The following is a 20,730-nucleotide window of genomic DNA, read 5'->3' as shown; positions in this document are numbered from 1 at the left end:
TGCTGAAAAGGGTGGTTTTGGGCACTTTACAACCAAGTAATCAACTAATAGAACTGTTTTCTCTGTTGATTCAGCAAGCTCTGGTCTTGGGCAGGCTATTACCAAAATTGAGCTATGTTTAATAGATCATTTCCCCTTGGGGTCTGAAAAGGGGTGCTCGAGGGTGAAACTTGGGTGCTGAAGCAGAGAATTCCTCCTCCAACTATTCCCTACCACCCTTAGTCAAGGAAGAAGACCATGCATCTGGATCTGGTCATTATATAGCAGACCTCAATCGATTTCCTTCAAAGAACTGCATTCCACTTAACACTTTATCATTTGTCCTCATTTGCAGATCCCCTACCATGCCCACACGTTTCCAATCCAAAAAGGTAAATGGACAGTTGAAGGAACTTTTGGTGAGACCCAAGCTGTTTATCCAACAAATCCATCATCAGATCCTTTTACTAAGTTCTAACATGGTAACTAAAATAAAAGATGAGAGAATGTTTGCAAAATACACATTTTATTCAGTCTTATACCTTAGACTATAGGACACAGTTTAGAACTAGTGTACAAACCAGCAGACTTATATCAATATTACAGCAAAAGTTTACTAGACAAATGTAATAGTGAAGTAGTTAAACATATATCAAAGAAAAAAACTAAGCCTGAAGAAAGGTCAACATTCAGAGTCCAATGACCGCAAACATAAAGTTTTTGTCATCAGCAGTTCTCTTCAATAATTATCTGTTGTAGAATATGGAAAGAAACCACAAGTCTCAGCAGTAGGTTTTCAGCAGGAGCCCATAAAAATGTCTTTCTGTACACATTTTATTGAACGGTTTAACAATAATGAACATTGCATGTATGTAGTGTAGGCCTAAAAAGTGGACGGCATCTTACTTTTAGTCCCTGCACTGAATGCTCTTGCAAGCTATATAGCTTACACAAAACGATCTGCATCCAAATATATATTTACTATGCATTTAGGCAGCAGGCTTAAAACATCCTACGGAAAACTTCACAGCAGTGATGAAGATCTTTCCAAGAACGGAATTTGAATGGAAGAATACACGTCAGGACAGAAATGAATCAGCATAAAGTAGATTGAATTACAAACTTATATAACAATTAAAAATTTATCACAATCAAGTTGAAAAAAATAAGCAGGGTGATACCACTTAATCTGCAAGAATCCAGGATGGGAAATGTTAAGTCCTCCTTTTTAAACATGTAAGGAGAAACTTAAGCATCAAGTCCTTTCAGCATCAATATATCAATTCATGTTTCATTTGCTCTTTTTATTTCTTTTATGAAAGCAGCTTCTTTATCTTTTTGCATTCTGCTCATTCAAAGCAGCTTCTCTTGCCCTATCCTGGTTCTTGGCTAAGATTTGGTTGATGCAGTATTCAGACTCTTGCCCACATTCGGTAAGACGGAGATCCATGGTCACAATTGTCGTGTTCTCTTCCATGCCCTCTTGAAGTTGCTTACCTCCATCCTAAAATAGATAATGTAGAAAATGCAATTAATGATATGATGTGTAACATTAGAATATGGGTTATATGAATGGAGCAAAATCACAACTTCATGTCTTCAAGAAAGACATCACAATCTAATAGTTACATGAAAAAACACAAGTTGATCTGAGATGACTGAGATTACTTCATTAGCTTGAGAACCTCAAACTCAAAAGTAATCATGCCAAAATAAACATTGTAAAAGCAAGTTGTGCTTACCGGTCCAGGTCTGTTACATGACAGATCCAGCGACGTAATGGTTTGGTTCTGAGTGATTACTTGTGAGAGTATAGCGGCTGTAGGCTCTGTCATATCATTGCTACCAAGGTTGATCTCCTTCAGGGTGCTGTTCTTCAGGAGGGCTCGGCAGATGGCCTGCCCACCCTCGTCACCCAAGCGATTCAGACGCAGGTTCAGGGTCTCCAGTGTCGAATTCTTTGTCAAAGCGTGGGCAATCGCCATGGCTCCAGCAGCACGCACTTGATTATCACAGACATTGAGTTTCACTAGCTTACTATGATTGTTCAAGAATTTTCCAATGGCACGTGCACCACGATCGCTGATGACATTATGGGATAGATCAAGCTCCTCGAGGCCGGGATGGTCCAGAATATGACTGATGAGCACTCGTACTTTATCATCGTCCACTTTACTCCGATGAAGCTGAAACACTTTCAACTGTTTGCAATTCGCGATGCATTTGGCTAAGAGCAAGCAGTCTCGAGCTGTAAACTGAAACAGGTTCCATTCAAAGTTCATACCGCAGTCCTTGACACCATATGTAACTCGAAACTCAACAAGGTTTGGTAATCCCTGTAAAACTGTCGCAAAGTCAAAGTGATCCGTCTCTGGACCATCACCAGCATCACTCCCAGCATCTGAGGTGTCATCCTCAAGTCCCTTTACCTCCTTTACTGGGGGCAGCAACTGCTTTATATTCAGTCTCTGCACATAATTTGCGGAAAGAGGTAAAACTTCTTTCAGTTCTGTGTCATTTGTTTGCTCTGGCACAAAGTGTTCGATGATATTTTCAAGGTTTCGTTCAAAGTACATTCGCTTCCAACTGTCACCATAGGCAGACACATCACAGATATCCCAGCGAGCTTTACAGCACCGTTTCCAATACCCCTCATCTTCAACCAATAGCGCTGTGACTTTCAGAGGCAAGCATGTGGCTATTCTTTCAAGGACCTTTGTCTTGTGTTTGAGGAGGAGGTCATTCAAAATCTTGGAGTTGACTGAAATAAAGATCTGTGAGTTACTACCAGCAAAAAAATAGTACAGATGGACAAGTAGGGATATTGAACCCGGTCATACTTACACTCAAAGTTACCAACCACATGTTTGATGCACAAGTCTGACAGAAGAGGAACCGTAGCTAGGGACCATTCAGGATCTTCAGCAATGATCCTTCGCATATTCCGCATATCTCCAATTGGATCATCATGAATAGACGGGGCTGGCGAGGCTGCTCCAGATTTTGTTTTCGTTGTGCTTGCCGTACTCCTGGCACTTTTCCCAGACTTGGCAGACCCTGCCCTTGATCCACCTGGACTCTTCCCACTTTTCCCACTCTTTACACTCTGTTTGTCATCGTCGGCCCTCTCAGACTTTTCACTTTTTTGACTGCTTGCAGTCAGAGGCGGTTCCACATCAGGCATGGTTGAGACCTGGACTGGAAAGATAAAAAATGAATTTGAGTGTCCAACTGTGTAAATTACTAAATACATGGCTTATGCGCATTGGATTCATGCATGCGGCCAATCATCATGTCCATCTCCATGATCAATTCAATTCAATGGACACTCACAGACAAGGTCAAAGGTGGTTTTTTTGGAGAAAATGGAATGGGAATGAAAGTTTGAATGAAGGATGAAAAGTAAAGTGACTTTGTGTTCCTCTTTTTCAACCAAAAAAGGGACAAATCAAGAATGCCTTATGTTGTAGATGTTTAGAAAATGCTAACCTATTACAAAACGGTAGTTTCACACCCAACTTTTGAAAATTACCTGAGAAATTCGTTCTTTTCTGGTCAAGATAAAGTTTTTTGTTTATGTTGCCAAGGAAGCCAAATGCGCATGCGTATTTGTAGCAAATTACGGCATGCCAGCCTGGTTTGGTTCCGGAAGTTTGCATTTTCGAAACACCCGGAGTGATTCTATCTAGCGCACTACTGCGCATGAGTAGTGCGCAATGGTACTTCGGTGGATATTGGCTCGGCAATATTTATGACTTTTCACATGTCCCTTCCATTTTTGGTGATAAAAGGTGCTTTACGGTTACTTCCTTTCATGATTTTTAGTCGACTTTTGTATTTGCAATGCTCAGAGACTATGTTTCTAATTTTAATGCAGATATTTGAAGCATTAGCCTCCAGATTACTGAAGAATGATGATGAATGATGAAACTTGAAATGTCAAATTGACAAATAAATCTCACTCAAATCTCCTGCCAGTCCTGGTCGGCTTAGTCCTTGCGCCTGTGTCTTCTTCTTCTTCCGGTTCAAGTGAAGTACCTCTGTGGAGTATTGTTGCACTGTCGGTTAAAATTTGTGCGTGCGCCCCAGCCTGGATACTCTGTAATACTAAAATCTTTCCGAGTCTCAGTCTGTCTTCAAGAGTGACAAGACTGTCTAATGTCATATTCGTAATGAGTGTCTTGTAGTCGTTTTTGTTTATATGTGAAGTTATTGCCGGTTGTCTTGTGTGTTAAATGAGAAGGCTTTGATCACTGACAAAAAGCCAACACTAGGTAATGTTTGTAAGCGACCACTAAATGGATGACGACACCAACTTGCTTGACAGAGTGATAATCTTTCCCTTTTCAGCAAGATTGGCATCCAAGACCTAGTCTTGGATAGGAATCAAGTGAACCATGTTCACCCGGCCTAAGACTGGTGAATCTGAAGAAGATTTGCTAAAATTTCAGGAGGACTTCTTAGCAAATCGCATTAATCCAGCTGCATTGGCTGTGAAGGCTGGAGAAGCAAAGAGAAAGTACCAGCCACCAAGAGATGTTGTGTCTCTCGATGGTTAGTATGTTTCATATAGAATTTCTTCGTAGGTATGGAACTCTTTTACTCAAAGAATAGAGATTTCCATTCAGTAATAAGACAGAAACTTAGAGAAGTAGAAAATAATAACTTATAAGGAAGCTCATGGACTTCGGAAGCTGTGGTGTAGAATGCCTGTAGAAGGGGCAACTTATTAACATAAGTTAAATCTTTTCCTAGAAAAACCTGGAGGAACCATTCCACCTCCTGTGAAGAAGTCCAAATTTCAACAGCAGCGACAGAAAGGAAGGGTTGTCAGTTTTGAAGAGGACGACCCAGAGGAGAGATTAGAAAGTATGTAAACACTGGCCAAAATCATAATTCTGAGTGTTGTTGAATGCTAATGTTACAAATTGGGGACGACCTGAAAATTTATTTGACCCAAAAGATTGAAGTCTTGATGATCGATGACATCATGGATTTGACCGACCCTGGTCGCACCGATAATTTCCTTTTGACATCAAATGAAAATTGAAAGTGATATAGAAACAGTGTTTTTAATCTATTTTTCAGAGCACGATCGACATATAACAAAAGTTCTTTCAGAAATTGTGGTAAGTTTCCTATGACGTTACAGTTTGTATTCTACTTGGTGATGACCACTTTGACGAACCGGGCACCAGGTAATAAAGAGAAATGGTACCATAAGACAACAAAATAAATGTTAACATTTCTTTCAATTAAGAATATATTTCCAGCAGAACTCAAAATTTTGTCTCTGCAAACAAGTGTACAATAAACTAATACATATGAACCTCTTGTTTCAGGAGCGAGATAATCGTGACGTTGTCATTCAACAGCCAAGACAATGTGCAGGAGCTCATGGATTTCCGTCTGTTTTTCATGTCAAAGCCCAGGCACAGGTATGTTGGTCACAAATGACGATAAGTAATCTACAAATATAAATATTGTATCTCAATGTTACCGAAAACTCCATTAAGAGTTGTGTTCAATGAAAAAATGCTTTTTTGTTGAAACTTTTGATTAAAACAGTCCTTTTCAACATTACAATACTTACATGTCTGTAACTGTTTAATCTTTCAGAATGCAACTGGCACTAGGAAGAAAAGTTTGTTCGCTCAGCAGATTTCTAAGATGTCCCCTAAAGATCTTGGAGTGAGTTCATTACCTCCTGAACGAAAGGACGTTACACAACTAATGGAGACAGGTAAGATGTACAGATTTTAGATATTTAAAGCATGTGGATTGTAATACTTTAAAGTATCCTCATTTAGAAGATATCTGGTGATGTTGGATTCCCAGTTTCTGCTTGAAGGATCTGTATATTGTTGTTTGTGTATGCTGCATGATGTTGGCAAGCCCATTCATAGCATTTGTAGGTAATAAAGTACCGTAATAGTCAGTCTTGGGCTAGCCAGTAAAACATGTCCTGCTCCCACTTACATGTAAAGTATCTCTAGCTAGTATCTTGAAATGTTTTGTTAATGCTCTTAACTTGCACTACCAGCTCTATAAAACGTTCTTTATCAAATCTCTTATTAACCTTTTAGATGCATCCGGCAGTGATCATGATGGTAGTCAAGCCAAGTCCTCAGACGAAACATCAAAAATAAATCAGGAAAATGCCATGAAGCTGAGTCAGATGACAGAAGATGAGATACTTGAAGAACAGAAACATATACTAGAAATGCTTGGTACGTGTCTGCTAGACAGTATAATTTGTCTGGTTTTTGTGTCTGTTTGAAAACACTCCCTCACAGAAAAAATTCCAGTTGATAGAATCACACTTCTTGAGCGGAATGCATCCATGAGACTTGAAGTTGGACTGTGGGTTTTTATCTCCCATGTGTTGAGCTCATGATGAAGTGCAGAATTTTTATTCTGATATCATAAATAATGTTGACACTTTGGGTAGCAATAGATTTGTATCTAATTAAAAATGACTTTTTAATTCCAGATCCCAAAATGGTTGCATTCCTGAAATCTAAGCAAAAGGTTCCGCAGAGTTCAGGTCCCGCAGCTGCAGCCACAGAACCGAAGCAAACTGAAAAACAACAAAATGCAAGCCATATAAAAGAATCACCCAAACTCTCACTTTCACATTCTGCGGAGGATTTACCAGTGAAACCTAAGAAAAACTGGATGAATATGGATAAGATTGAATACGACAAGTTGGAATGGATGAAAGAGTTGCCAAAGCCGTCGGCTGACTCAGAGAAAGGTCAACAAGCCAGGTGGGTCAGAAAGTGGTCAATCTAGCTGTGTCTTCCTCAGTAAAACCACTGTTTCTTGATCTACCTCAAGGCTTGGGTGTGCATTACGCAATCTCTTTAAAAATAAATGACTGGGTTGTGATTGGATTCAAGATGAAAATGCTGAACTTGTGAAACAGACAAATAAACAAGCAAAGTTTTATCAACTATATTTTAGGTTTGATTTCCATGGCCAGGTGGTTGGTGCCAACATTGATCTCCCTGTGCACATGGGTCTTCATCACCATGGAGAAGAACCAGAACGTGCTGGATATACTTTGGACGAGATCTTCACGCTGTGTCGCAGCACTGTCGCGCAACAGAGAGTTCTTGCCCTTCAAGTTCTGGTCAGAATATTGAGGAACGTAAGTCGGTAACAATCCCTTTTACTGTGGCTGTCTCCACACAAGTTTCTGGCCAACTGTGCTCAATCTGTCCTAAGTGTCAGCAGTTAAACTCGATCTCAAGCACAAAGCTTTCTTCGTCATTTTTTGAATGATGGTTTCTTGTTTGACCTGACTGAAAGAGTAATTTTGCAATGTTGAATATGCCATGAATTCCAGGGAGAACATGCAAAGGACAAATATTGACATAAAAGCACTGAAGAGATAAAACTGTGTCTTATGCACTGTACAATGATGTAATATTTCTGCCCCTTTTAAACTTTTTTATGAAAAATTTCATCGAAAGCTGATATTTCTTACAAAATGACTGTATTTTATGTTACTCTTACTTCTTATACTGTACTCTTCAGGCCAAACAAGGTTTATTCATCCAATGCCTGATGAAGCCGCTAATCCCGACACTCCTTGAATCTGGGCTAGTCTTCTTGCTGCGATGGGCCCTTGATGATAGTCTCGAGCAAGTTCAACATGCTGCCGTCCATGCCATTCATGCCCTAGTTGTTGATTCTAATGATCTGGTAAAGTGATTTCAACAATAAAACGGAAAATGTGTTTGTTAAACTCTTTTAAGCTGCTCTGATACAAGATATCTACTTTCAAAACAAATGTGAAATGCTCTCACATTTTTAGATCTTACTTTTATTCACCATATTCAAGTGGTAGGAAGGTCACAAAGGCATCCTATTTCAGCTCTCATCTGCTTGGTATTTGAATAATTTATGCAGAAAACCCCATAATTTTTTCCATTATTGATTCGATATCCATTTTAGGATGGTCTGGACAAAGTGTTCAGTTGGCATCAGGGGTACGAAGTCGCCATGTTTTCACCAATGATTGAGGAGGAGTTGTCTGAAGTTGCAGACGAAAAACTTCAAAAGACTGATGCAGAAATAGTCAAGGAGGACTTAATCAAGGGGCTATACCAAATGAACTTGCTGGAGAGGCTGCGGTACATACTTGAAGTGTGCAAGCCACCGATTGTGGTCGTCAGCGATGCTTTGGAGATCATCACGAGGATTGCGCAACATTCTCCAGAAGCTGCTTATCAGGTGAGACAGTTTTATTGTTTTTCCATGTCAAATAACTTGAGTACCATTGCATGCTTTCTCATTTGCTGAGTTAGCTTACAATTGCATGCTTCGTTAGGGGATATTGATGTTACAAAATGATGCCAATTCCTCAGAAACCGACTTGTGATGAAGTCATGGATGTTAGTTTTGGTACATGTCGTTTCACCCCAAAATCAGCAGTTTCAGTAATGTGATTGTATCAGCGGCTCATCTGAAACTTTATCAAAGAAATATGACACACCGCTGGTAAAATGATAATGACATAACCAGCTTATTAGGGGCTCTAATAACTGCTGATGGAAATAATGCTTCTTATCATTTTGCCATGTACATGTAAGTACATAAATTGTGCATCCTTTGTAGGTTTATCAGTGCCCTCGATTACTCGAGACGATTTTCAGAGAGTTCCTGCCAACTTTGTGGGAGACAGAGTCCTCCCTGGTGTCCCTGAGATACGGTTGCCCTTTGTCGACAGCTATGAAGCTCATGAGGACAATCTGCCAAGCTGGCAGGAATATGGCGGCACTATTGGTGAGTCACATGCTATGCTAACTTTGAGTTGGAGCAGGACTAGACTTTTATAAGCTGTTGTAGCCACTTGCTGTGGGAAAAGTCCTGCTCCATTTTCGTAATCAAACAGTTCCAAATCAAAGATATGATCATATCTTACTAAAATATTAGGTCCAAATTGAATTCAAGGCTACTTGGACCAAGTCAAGTGTGACTTACCATTTAAGTAGTGTACTATTACTATAAGAAAGTCTCATATTTGTTTACAGATTTCCAAGTATGGACTGATGGAATGTATCACAAGATATATTGCTGTTCAACCAAGGTAAGGGTATATCATAACACACACCCAGTGAAACAGTTTTTCCACCAAAAGAAGCGTGATAGACATTGTCGTTTCAGTGCCTTACTAATCTATCAAGGTCCAGTACACTTGGTAGGTTTGCTGCAAAGACAAAACCTATAATGAATTAGTTGAATATGCATCACAAATTGACTTATTTGGTGCTACAGATTTGAACTTAGAACTCAGCAACAGATTTGGACTTGGTGTTGATGTTGTTGCAATGATGATGATAGACAGTGGAAAAGGTCAGATATAGGTTGACTTCTACAAAATGACTCTTTCAGAGATCTCGGTCTTCCTCTTCAAGAGGCTTATCAGTTGAACACTGAGTGCTTTCGTACATGGAGTGTTTGCATGCGGTACAGTCTCGCCACGGACAGATTCAGCGACCTCTATCCAATGCTGATGAAAACATTGATGCAGGTAGGGATTTATCTCAATAGCTGGCTTAACGACTGAAGTTCCTCACCACTATACCTCCACGACATGTTCCCTCCTATGTTTTACATCAAGAAATATCCATCCTAAGATTCTTGTTTTCTTCAGTTGTTGATACTTTTGTAGTTCATTGCCCATGCACTGATTGAAATTCTGATGGTGTCTCAAATGCTTTATTTTTCTCCACAGGTCCACATGAGCACACTGACTACAGACTGTGATGAATGTGAGATAAAAAAAGCTGTGGCACTTATAGGATTCCTTGAGGCTGCCATGTTGACAGCTGCTGCTGGTACAGCTCTCTTACAGAAAATATCCCACCAGCCGAATGAGGAAGTCCCAGCGCCGCCTGCCATAAAATGGAGTGACATCATGGGGATACTTCAGCCAATTGAAATCTGTGCAAATAAACACATGCAGCTGTTTGTGGAAGCATATGAAGAGAAGGTGAGACGAAACTGAACTGTACAAAGTGGTGACCTAAGCTTGATAGAGAATGCAATCACGAGGAAATCAGCTGCCTGCTCTGAAATTGCTGAGGTCCATATGAATGTGGCAGGAAATTAACCTGGAAGGTTACGTCCCAGAAGTACCAGTGGTTGTCATCTCATCAAGCTACAAAATTGTCACAGTTTTAAAAGAGACTGACTGCTCTAAAGATTGACAATAACACCTTATATGGACGCCTCTGACAACAATTTCTGTAATGTGCTCTGGTGCACTGATTGAAAAGGTCTTTGATGTTTGCATAATGACTGCGTCGGGGGTTATTAAAGTTAATGTTATCTTTCTTTCAGAGGAAGCCACCAGCTGTTCTCTCTGCTTGCCTACATTTCATGGCGTCTTACTTCTCCAAGTGCCAGCAGCAGCCCGGCTACAATGCAGTGGAGTGTTGCACGTACATGGAGACAATGTCATCAAGTTTGCTGCTACCATTACTGAAGTCAACATCATTTCGTTTGGTCTTGGTAGCTCTCAGGTAAGGCTTGCCTATTATTCATGGCAATAAAGACATTTTTATTCTGAAATTGAGGAGGAAACATTGGTAGCAGAGCGTAGATGTATTAGAAGAAAGACTTTGTAGAAATTGTAAAAATGTCTGGTAAAGATGGCAAAGTAAACTCATATATTATTTTGAATTTCAGAAAACATTCCAATTTGTTGAGTGCAGAGACCATCGCCCTGAAGGAAACTCCAGCAAGTTTGCCTGGCGCTGGATCAGTTGTTCAACCAGTGGACCCAAATCAGGTGGAGGCGGGGACCCATCGTCAATGTCCAGTCATTAGCGATGGAAGCCCGATGAACTTCCTTACGGCTCTGATCAGAGTTGTCTATCATGCTGGGCAGCTGCATCGAGGAATCACTGAACAGGTGTGTAGCCCTTACTCATGAATTGACTGAACCTGCCACTTCAGTTGTGACTTCACTTATATTGCTTGCCTTACTTGATATCTGTTCATACATTTCCTGATATTTGTTAATTTGATCTCTTTCAGTTGTATTCTCGGATCCTGCAAAATGATGAAGTGACGCAGTATTTCAGGAGAATATGTGTGTCTGGCCCTTCCAATCTGGCCTTCAGTTTCTTCACCAAGTTTGAGAATCTACTCCAGTATTACCTCCTGAAGATGGCGGTTCCACAGGTAATTCCTAAGTCGTTTTTCTTTGAATTTAATATAAAATCGAAATTCTCTGTACCCACAATGTAAGTGCTATACCACAACTAGGGAAGGCTGATGAAAGCACACATGGTTTGAATTTGTAACCTGCTCTTTGCTTATGACACAGTAAAGGTAAAAATCGCTAAAAATTCTATCATTCTTCTTCAGAGGCTCGGTGATATGAAGCTTCTCCACCAGATGGCACTCCAGCTGTTCGCCCGACTTCACCAGGGAGACGAACATCTTGGACATGATCTTCTGTCCAACATCATCTTCAACAAAGATTTCATCATGTAGGTTGACAAGATTTCTCACTCACTGTTGGCAATACTGGAGTATATAACAGAAGGTTACAAGTTACAAACTCTCACTGAACAAAACAACTCTTCTTGCAGCCATGGTGACCTTGACCTGCTAGACATCGAGCATCTGAAGCTTTCCGAGGTCAAGCAGCTTGGTAGTGCCACCCAGGAGGACGTCAACTTGAGCGAGAAACAACTACTTCAGGATGCGACAAGTAATTTAGCTAGTATCCGTGGCACGTACCTCAAATCATTTGGTGGGACTTTTAATCAATTGATGAAATCAAGGTGAGAGTGAAATGTCGAAGTTAAGGCAGATTGAGAGAGTTTTATATGACATGGGAAAACAATTCAGTCAAGGTTCGAGAGTTCGATTGAGGATACTGGTGTCTTGAACCCTTGAATCAACCCTTGAACCCTTGTAGCCTGTCAGATATAGGTAACCATTGATTTTTTTCTTCAAATTAAGGAACTTATTGACAATTTAGTTTGTTGTTTACTTCAGGAGTCGAGCCTTGCACATAAGTCATGAAATCAACAGCTTGACCACTGCCCCTGTTGGCCAAGCGCTCACCCCTAAAGACTGGATGTTCTACCCTATCATAGCCTTGTATCAGAGGACAGAGTAAGTCAGATTGCTATGATCAAGTTAGAAATATTGAGCAAACTGTTCATTGGAAAATCAAGAGTCATTTCTGTGAACAGATGATCTCCTCAAGAAAACCCTCCCATTGTTTTGTATAGTTGGATATTGGTGTAAATTCAACCAAGCATGGTTATGTCAGCCAGAGCAGTAAGCATAGGCCCCCTATGTCCTTTTAGATATCTGGTACCCTTATCTGAAATTGGAATGTGTACGGGCTTGAGGGAAATCTGTACAGGTACATCTATGAGTGTGTGAAAAGAGAATTCTCCATGTGGGGAAAAAGGGGCATCTCAGATTGAATCCATGGGTAATTTCCAAATTCTAATTTCAGGAAACTGGACCGTGGTTCTCTCTCAGATCAAGTTTCACCTGCAGACATTGGTACGATAGCAGACATGTTGAAATGGGTACTCCTACTTGAATGTTTGCGGCCTTCCGTCGTTGATGTGGTGACCATCACGACAAGAATAACTCGACTTCTGTGCTGTTTCATTGCCGGTGAGTCCATTGAAGTATTATCTTAAATCAGTATTCAGTCTTAAGTACCAAGGATCCCAGTAGTGGATGGCAGATTAACTTTTGAACTATTCAGCTTCTGTGAACATACCAATACTTCATTCTATGTCAAACATGATAAAGGTCTGGTAGAGGCTTCGTCACTGACATCATATTACATGGAAGGACCTGAGTAGAGGTTGAAACCATGACAGAAGAAATAGTTCTCGATGTCTTTCTTTTAGGTAGTGACCTCTTCCTGGAGTTACCGGTGCACTGTTACCTGTGTGCCCTGCTTAGGAAGTATTGTACCCCGGCCAGACTGGCCAAGATCAACTTTGAAGAGGATATCCCTGGACTGGCATCTTTCTATGACATGTAAGTATTAAATTGATTATGAAAAGTTTCAACATAATTGGGGCCTTTGATTTGACAAAAAAACTTATAGAAAACTTCGTAAACCTTGACACATGCTAACACGAGTTGTGTTTGCTGTCAAAATGTCTCGCAGAATGGGACCTTAAAGTTAAATGTGTTCATGCTTTTCTTCATCACTTGGTTCCAGGTTCAGTTACGTGCTGCAACAGTTTGAGGCTGTTTCGTTTGGTGATTCGTTATTCAGCTGTTTCATCTTACTGCCACTGCAGCAGTGCCACCAGCTCAAGTACAGAAAGTCCGTCTGGAGCGAGTTCCCTGCGATCTTGAGAACTCTGTTCATCCCAATAAAAGAGGTGAGTTTAACTTAAATTTGTGATGTCATATGATGTACATGATTTATCGACCATGTGAAATTATTCTGAAAATCATATTCAGTCATGATACAAATTTTGCCTTTAAAAAGTGTAGAACAAGAGCGTTTCCATCAATTTTAACTTTTGGAGATGTTTCTGTGTCCTGTCCTTGGTAAGAGATGACACCCTCTACCCTTTGTGAGATGAACTGCACATATCATTGTTGTATGCCATCAACTAATAGCTGATTGCTTAATCCTTTCAGCTCTTACTGCCATTGCCCAGCTTCATGGAGCCGGAGGAGACCCATCCAGAGATGCTACGTCTCTACAGCCAAGCCCTACTCGCCGGTGCCGTCAGACACACGTGGTCACCCATCATGTACACTATCGCTGTGCACCATCTCAATCGATTCATCTACAATGGCGATACAAAACACAAGAATCTGCAAAGTATGGTTACAGAGCAGATAATGCACTGCAGGAATGAAGTAAGTATAAGCTTGACACTTCACTAAGTTTGTCTCTTCCTGCTATGCAAATGTTCCACAATACGCTTTTTTAGTGTGGAAATTGCCAATACCTCCTCTGTCCTGTTCTTTCAGTAAAAGGACTTGGTGAGCCAAACCTAATAGATTCATGATTAAAATGCATAACAAATCACCCTTATATTGACTATGTTGCTGAGAGAGAGATTCCTTGGTGTTCCATTCAGATAGTCTTTCAAGGACAAAGTCACAACCAGAATGCCAGGGAACAATCACCTTGAAGTAGCGATGCCCTGACCTTGTCATTGTTGATACCCTTCCTCTTTCAGGTATTAAAGAAACACGTCCTATTCTACATGAAATACACTGAGGAACGTGACCTTGGCTTCACAATGTACGAGGAACTGCCCTCAAATAGACAGAAGGTGCTGGAAAGGTTCACCAAGGAACTCAGTTCTTCATGAGGATAGGAGACGAATTGATTGTGTTATGCATCCAATAGATGTCAAACTCTTTCTAGAAGCTGCCAGTTAAAGTGACTTTCTCCCCTATGCAAATACATTATTCAAGTTGTTCGATGTGAAAATGTATCTGTGACTGCCTGACATTCAATAATAGAACAAGATAAGGCCATTATGACCTCTTTTGTTTTGGAAAATGTAACATGTAATGTGAGGTGAATTTGCATTGTAAATACATGAAAACTAAGGTACATTTCATCTTGTTGAGTTCTCACAAAAAACAGAATGTCAAATTCAAATTTGAGAGCGAGTGTGAGCGACAGGGGACTAATCCTCTTGCTACACCAGCCAAAAGTTGCACAAGACGGGGTACTATTCCTTTTGCGATAAAAGCCACATCTTGTAAAAGACATGGGAATATTCCTCCTACAACGCCGCAGGCTGTGAAAGATGGGGAATCCTCCTGCTACACAAGCCACAGGTTGTGAAACACTAGGGCCTATACCTCCTGCTTCTCCAGCTACACGTTGGTGATGGGGCACCAAGTCGTAAACACAGCTAGAGGGACTGCTCCCTGTTTTTCACAACCTGCTACAACCGCTGCAGGCTGTGAAGGTTCGAGAACTAATCCTCTTGCTACAAAAACAAAAAGTTGTAAAAGACAGGGACTATTCCTACTGCTACACCAGCCACAAGTTGTGAAAGACAAGGACTCCTCAGTCATTATCCGCCACATCTTGTAAAAGAGAGGGGACTATTCCTACTGCTACACCAGCCACAAGCTGTGAGAGACAAGGACTCCTAAGGCAACATGCGCCACATCTTGTAATAGACTGGGGACTATTCCTACTGCTACACCAGGTCCATTCCTCTTCACCAGCCACAAGTTGTAAAAAGAGTACTATTCCTCCTTCTACACCAGTCACTGGTGATAAGAGACTGGGGACAACTGATTAACCAGCTGCAGGTTGCGAAAGAGGGGGAAATATGTGGTAAAAGACAGTTACACCAGCCATAAGTTGCGAAAGACGGGACTATTCCTACTGCTACACCAGCCACAAGCTGTGAACGACAAGGACTTCTCAGGCTACATGCGCCATATCTTGCAATAGACTGGGGACTATTCCTACTGCTACACCAGCCACAAGATGTGAAAGACAAGGGGTGATATGAATAAAGACTAGCAATTGCTTTTACTGAAAACCCCATGTACATTTACACTAGGCCTTTCTGTACAAAACTGAAGTAAAATCATTTACTAGTCTTTATTCATATCACCCAATGTCTCCTCAGGCAAATGCGCCACAAGTTGTGAAAGAGAGGGGACTATTCCTACTGCTACACCAGCCACAAGCTGTGAAAGACAAGGACTCCTCAGTCAACATGCGTCACAAGTTGTGAAAGTGAGGGGACTATTCCTCCTTCTACACCAGTCACTGGTGATAAGAGACTGGGGACAACTGATTAACCAGCTGCAGGTTGTGAAAGAGGGGGAAATGTGGTAGAAGATAGTTACACCAGCCATAGTTGCGAAAGACAGGGGACTATTCCTACTGCTACACCAGCCACAAGCTGTGAAAGACGAGGACTTCTCAGGCTACATCGCCATATCTTGTACTAGACTGGGGACTATTCCTACTGCTACACCAGGTCTGTTCCTCTTCCTACAGCAGCCACAAGTTGTAAAAAGGGGACTATTCGTCCTTCTACACCAGTCACTGGTGATAAGAGACTGGGGACAACTGATTAACCAGCTACAGGTTGTGAAAGAGGCGGAAATATGGTAGAAGATAGTTACACCAGCCATAGTTGCGAAAGACAGGGGACCATTCCTACTGCCACACCAGCCACAAGCTGTGAAAGACAAGGACTCCTCAGGCAACATGCGCCACATCTTGTAATAGACTGGGGATTATTCCTACTGCTACACCAGGTCTATTCGTCTTCCTACAGCAGCCACAAGTTTTAAAAAGGGGACTATTCGTCCTTCTACACCTGTCACTGGTGATAAGAGACTGGGGACAACTGATTAACTAGCTACAGGTTGTGAAAGAGGGGGAAATATGGTAAAAGACAGCTACACCAGCCATAAGTTGCGAAAGACAGGGGCCTATTCCTCTTGCGACAATAGCCACAAGTTGTGAAAGAGAGGGGACTATTCTTACTACTACACCAGCCATAAGTTGTGAAAGACGAGGACTCCTCAGGCAACATGCGCCACATCTTGTAATAGACAGGGGACTATTCCTATTGCTACACCAGCCACAAGCTATGAAAGACAAGGACTCCTCAGTCAATATGCGCCACATCTTGTAATAGACAGGGGACTATTCCTACTGCTACACCAGCCACAAGTTGTGAGAGACAAGGACTCCTCAGGCTACATGAGCCGCATCTTGTAATAGACAGGGGACTATTCCTACTGCTACACCACTTCTATTCCTCTTCCTACAGCAGCCACAAGTTGTAAAAAGGGGATTATTCGTCCTTCTACACCAGTCACTGGTAATAAGAGACAAGGTACAACTGATTAACCAGCTACAGGTTGTGAAAGAGGCGGAAATATGGTAGAAGACAGCTACACTAGCCATTAGTTGCGAAAGACAGGGGAGTATTCCTCTTGTGACAATAGCCACAAATTGTAAAAGAGAGGGGACTATTCCTTCCTCTATATCGCCGCTGATGTGAAAGACAGGGAATGCTCCTGCTACACTAGCCACTGGTTGTGAGCGACTGGGGACTATACCTCCTGCTTCACCAGCTCCACGTTGATGACAGGCTCTTTCTAAACAAGCCACAGGTTGTGAAAGATCGAGGACAATATTTTTCCAGACCTGCTATCCCAGCCCAGTTACGAAACACAGGGGACTGTTGTGAAAGACAGGGGACGGTGGTACAGCTTGTGAGAGAGGGTACCTTTTTGAAAGACAGGGGACTATTTCTCCTGTTACACCTGCTGTGATACCTGAGGCAGGGGACTATTTCTCCTGTTACACCTGCTGTGATACCTGAGGCAGGGACTCGGTCTTTCGTCACTTTTGGCTGGTGAAGCCGGAGGAATGTAAGCCCATACTACCAGTTGTGAAGGCCGGGGTTTATACCTGGTGCTCCACCAGCCCCGTGTTGTGAAAGACCGGAGATTTTTCTTCTTGTTACACCAGCCACAAGCTGTGAAAGACATTGGACTATTCCTCCTGATACACAAGTCAAGAGCTACCAGAATTTGCGAAAGACAGGAGACGATACTTCTGCAGCATCAAGCAAGGAACTGTGAAAGACAGGCCGGTTGGAAAAGACGAGGGACAATCCCTCCTGCTACACCAGCTACAGGTTGTGAGGGAGGGGACATACATGTAGTTGCGAGAGACAGGAGACTATTCATTCCTCTTGCAGCTCCCAGCAAATTTAGAAAGCCGGAGGACACTCCCACTACACTAGCCGCCGGTTTGTAAAGCCCAGGGACTACACCACATACTTCATGACATAGGGGACCATGCGGTGAAAGACCAAGGCAGGGAACCAAGATGAGATCCAGAGGGAACTAATCCCCCCAGCCACATCGTCTGTGAAAGGCAGCGTCTCGTATTAAGTACCACCCATGAAGCATTATCACTCTTTATCAGAGACAAACCGATGGTCAGGGGTTGTGACCGGCCTCACTGGGCCGACTGTGGTCGATACTTAGTCTGCAATGCTAGTTAGTCGTCAGAGACAAGTGTAAGATTGTGACATATCACATGGGGCAGTCGTGGCTATGTGTTGGGTTAACAAGACAAGTAGGCTGTTTGGGCAGGACAAGAGTTGTCAGAGGCTAAAGAATCAGTACAACCCAATCAGTTGTCTTGTATCAGGTACTACAAAATGCCTCCGCTGCGCCATGTTAGAGATGGGGACAATACCTCCTGTCACATTAACTAGTAGTGGAAGAACCACTGCTTTGAAAACACGGAGGAGTTCACCTAGTTCACCCAGCTAGTGGTTGTGATAGAGAGGAGACATAGTTGTGAAAGACCAGAAACTATACACCCTGCTTCACCAGGGATGTGATGTGAAAGAAAGATAAGACCATTCATCCTGCTAAAACCACCACGCAGAGCGAATTAGACTTAGGACTATCCCTCCTGTTACACCAAACGCAGTGTATGAAAGACAGCTTCGCCCCTGCTACACTGACAGCTGCTTGTGAAAGACCGGGGACTACAGCACCTGCTTCACTAGCTATATGTTGGTGACCGGGGACGAAGTTGCGAAGACATGGGACTGTTCCTCCAGCTACACAAGCTTCAGGTCGTGAAAGACCGGGTCTCCTATCTCACAAATCTCGCGGCTGGTGTAACAGGAGTAACAGTCTCCTGTTATTCACAAGTTTGTCTCCTGCCTCTCACCACCCGTGTTTGGTGAAGCAGGCTGTTCTTTCACGACAAGGTCTCCCTCGTACAACTTGCCGCTGGTCAAGCAGAAGGTATTGTCCCTCGTCCTACTGTAGCAGGACAGTCCTCTGTCGTTCACCACTCTCGGCTGGCCCCTGACCCCCTATCATCCACCTGTGACTGGTGAAGCAGGCAGTATGGTTTCCTGCCTTTCACCACCTCTGGCTTGTGTAACAGGAGAAAGCAGGGTCCCCCAGTCTTCACAACTTGGTCCCCCGTCACCAACATATAGCTGGCGATGCAGGAGGTAGAACTCCCGGCCCTTACAACCGGTGGCTGGTATAGCAGAAGGACACCCGTCTTTCACAACCTCCTGCGGCTTGTGTAGCAGGAGGAATAGTCCTCTGCCTTTCACAACCTATGACTGGTGCAGCAGGAGAAAGGGTCCTCTGTCTTCACGTCTTGGTGCCCTATAACCAACCTAGCTGGTGAACCTGGTGGTATAGTCCCCAGTCTTTCACCATCGGTGGCTGGTGTAGGAAGATACGTCCTCTGACTTTCACAACTTGTTGCTAGTGAAGCAGGAGGTAAAGTCCCATATTGTTCACAACATACGGATGGTGTAACGGAAAGAATAGTCCCCCGTCTTTTGTAGCTTTTGACTTGTATAACAGGAGGAAATGTCCAATGTCTTTCACAACTTGGCCCTCGGGCTCAACATAACCTGTAGGTGGTGAGGCGGGCGGTATAGCTTTTGGTACTTTTCAACTGGCTGCTAGTGTAGCAGGAGAGCCCTCAGTCTTTCACAACCTGCGGGGTGCTGCAAGAGGAAAGGTCTCCCGTCTTTCGTTTCTAGGTCCCCTCTCACAACCCTTAGTTGATGCAGAAGGAGGTACAGTCACAGGTCTTTTCAAACGGGTGGCTGGTGCAGCAGGAGAGTTCTCTGTCTTTCACAACTTTCGGCTTGGTGCTGCAGGGGGAATAGTCTTCTGTCTTTCGCAACTTGGGTAGCAGGAGAGCCCTCTGTCCTTTACAACATTCGGCTTGGTGCTCTCCTGCCTTTCTGGCTTGTCTCCCAGAAGGAGCAGTCCAATGTCTTTCTGATGTTGTGACTTGTGTAGCTGGAGGAATAGCCCCATTTCTTTAACAACTTGGTCCCCTGTCTTCAACAACTTGTGGCTGGCGTAGCAAGAGGAAAAATCAGCGGTCTTTCACAACCTTAGATAGGTGAAGCAGCAGGTATAAGCCCAATCCTCAGAACTGGTGGTATGGGACTCCTGCTACACCAGCTAGGCTGTCAAAGACCAATGGCTTACAGTGTAATCTACCTCAGCTTTACCAGCTACATGTCGTGATAGAGAGAGGACCAAGTTGTGAATGACTGGGGACCATACCTCTAGCTTCACCAGGTTGTGATCAACAGAGGACCACGGTGTGCTGGTGTAGCAGGAGTCTATTCCCCTGCTACACCAGCTGAAAGTGGTCTTGTATCAAGTACCACCCAAATAGTATGACTAATTTGGACAAACAGATTGTTGGAGGTTGTGACTTGTCTCACTAGGCTGATTGTGGTCGTTTCTCAGTCTGCAAGACCAGTAAGTTGTCAGACACAAGTTCTCAGTGCCACAAGGAGACGAGTGGATAGAAGGTTGTGACATGTCTCGGACATGAGGTAATTATGGATTTTCTGGGTTCATAAGACCAGTAGGCCGTTTCAGGCAGGACAAAAGTTGTTAGGGGAGGTTGGGACATGTCGCATGTGGCAACTTCTTGGTTCTCAAGGCAAGGAGGTCGTTTGGGCAGGACAAGAGTTGTCATGGGAGGTTGTTACATGTCTCATGAGGTAATGCCTTGGTTCTAAAGACCAGTAAGTTGTTCAGGCAGGACAAGGGATGACGGGGAGGTTGTGACATCATGTGGAGGTTGTGAGAGGTCAGTCTACAAGACCAGTTGTCTAAGACACGAATCCTCAAGAACTGGTACAGGTGTCTCAGACAAGTCACAAGCTGTTACATTGATTTTTTTTGTTTGTGATGACCGAG

The 20,730-nt window shown here is 42.7% G+C and overlaps 2 protein-coding genes across 7 annotated transcripts; one reads left to right on the top strand and one right to left on the bottom strand.

Moving 5' to 3' along the window:
• Positions 1-488: 488 nt before the first annotated feature.
• On the bottom strand, positions 489-3,577 carry LOC135484164 (dynein regulatory complex subunit 5-like). 4 transcript variants are annotated; one of them, XM_064765354.1, is made up of 4 exons: positions 3,512-3,577; positions 2,824-3,172; positions 1,722-2,740; positions 489-1,483 (listed from the first exon to the last, which is right to left on the bottom strand). In XM_064765354.1, exons 2-4 carry the CDS (start codon positions 3,161-3,163, stop codon positions 1,310-1,312), a joined length of 1,533 nt encoding a protein of 510 aa, XP_064621424.1. In that variant the 5' UTR covers positions 3,164-3,172; positions 3,512-3,577; the 3' UTR covers positions 489-1,309. The 4 variants fall into 4 exon arrangements, with proteins under 4 accessions (XP_064621424.1, XP_064621425.1, XP_064621426.1 ...); XM_064765355.1 differs by having other exon boundaries at positions 2,824-3,177; positions 3,512-3,570; XM_064765356.1 differs by having other exon boundaries at positions 3,469-3,532.
• Positions 3,578-3,705: 128 nt separating this feature from the next.
• LOC135484163 (RNA polymerase II-associated protein 1-like) lies at positions 3,706-14,560 on the top strand. 3 transcript variants are annotated; one of them, XM_064765350.1, is made up of 26 exons: positions 3,706-3,770; positions 4,330-4,533; positions 4,735-4,848; positions 5,068-5,108; positions 5,322-5,417; positions 5,599-5,722; positions 6,066-6,209; positions 6,473-6,749; positions 6,946-7,132; positions 7,522-7,689; positions 7,942-8,220; positions 8,605-8,772; positions 9,021-9,076; positions 9,382-9,520; positions 9,725-9,982; positions 10,333-10,514; positions 10,681-10,906; positions 11,032-11,178; positions 11,365-11,489; positions 11,592-11,786; positions 12,004-12,123; positions 12,476-12,642; positions 12,885-13,017; positions 13,205-13,370; positions 13,636-13,860; positions 14,187-14,560. In XM_064765350.1, the coding sequence occupies exons 2-26, from the start codon at positions 4,377-4,379 to the stop codon at positions 14,319-14,321; spliced, it is 4,029 nt and encodes a 1,342-aa protein (XP_064621420.1). In that variant the 5' UTR covers positions 3,706-3,770; positions 4,330-4,376; the 3' UTR covers positions 14,322-14,560. The 3 variants fall into 3 exon arrangements, with proteins under 3 accessions (XP_064621420.1, XP_064621422.1, XP_064621421.1); XM_064765352.1 differs by having other exon boundaries at positions 3,717-3,760; XM_064765351.1 differs by lacking the exon at positions 3,706-3,770 and having other exon boundaries at positions 3,966-4,533.
• Positions 14,561-20,730: the final 6,170 nt, after the last annotated feature.

The sequence above is a fragment of the Lineus longissimus genome, chromosome 3 (genome assembly GCF_910592395.1).
Source record: "Lineus longissimus chromosome 3, tnLinLong1.2, whole genome shotgun sequence".
Classification (NCBI taxonomy): domain Eukaryota; kingdom Metazoa; phylum Nemertea; class Pilidiophora; order Heteronemertea; family Lineidae; genus Lineus; species Lineus longissimus.
The sequence above is the reverse complement of the archived record's forward strand: the minus strand, read 5'-3'. Positions and strand labels throughout refer to the sequence as shown.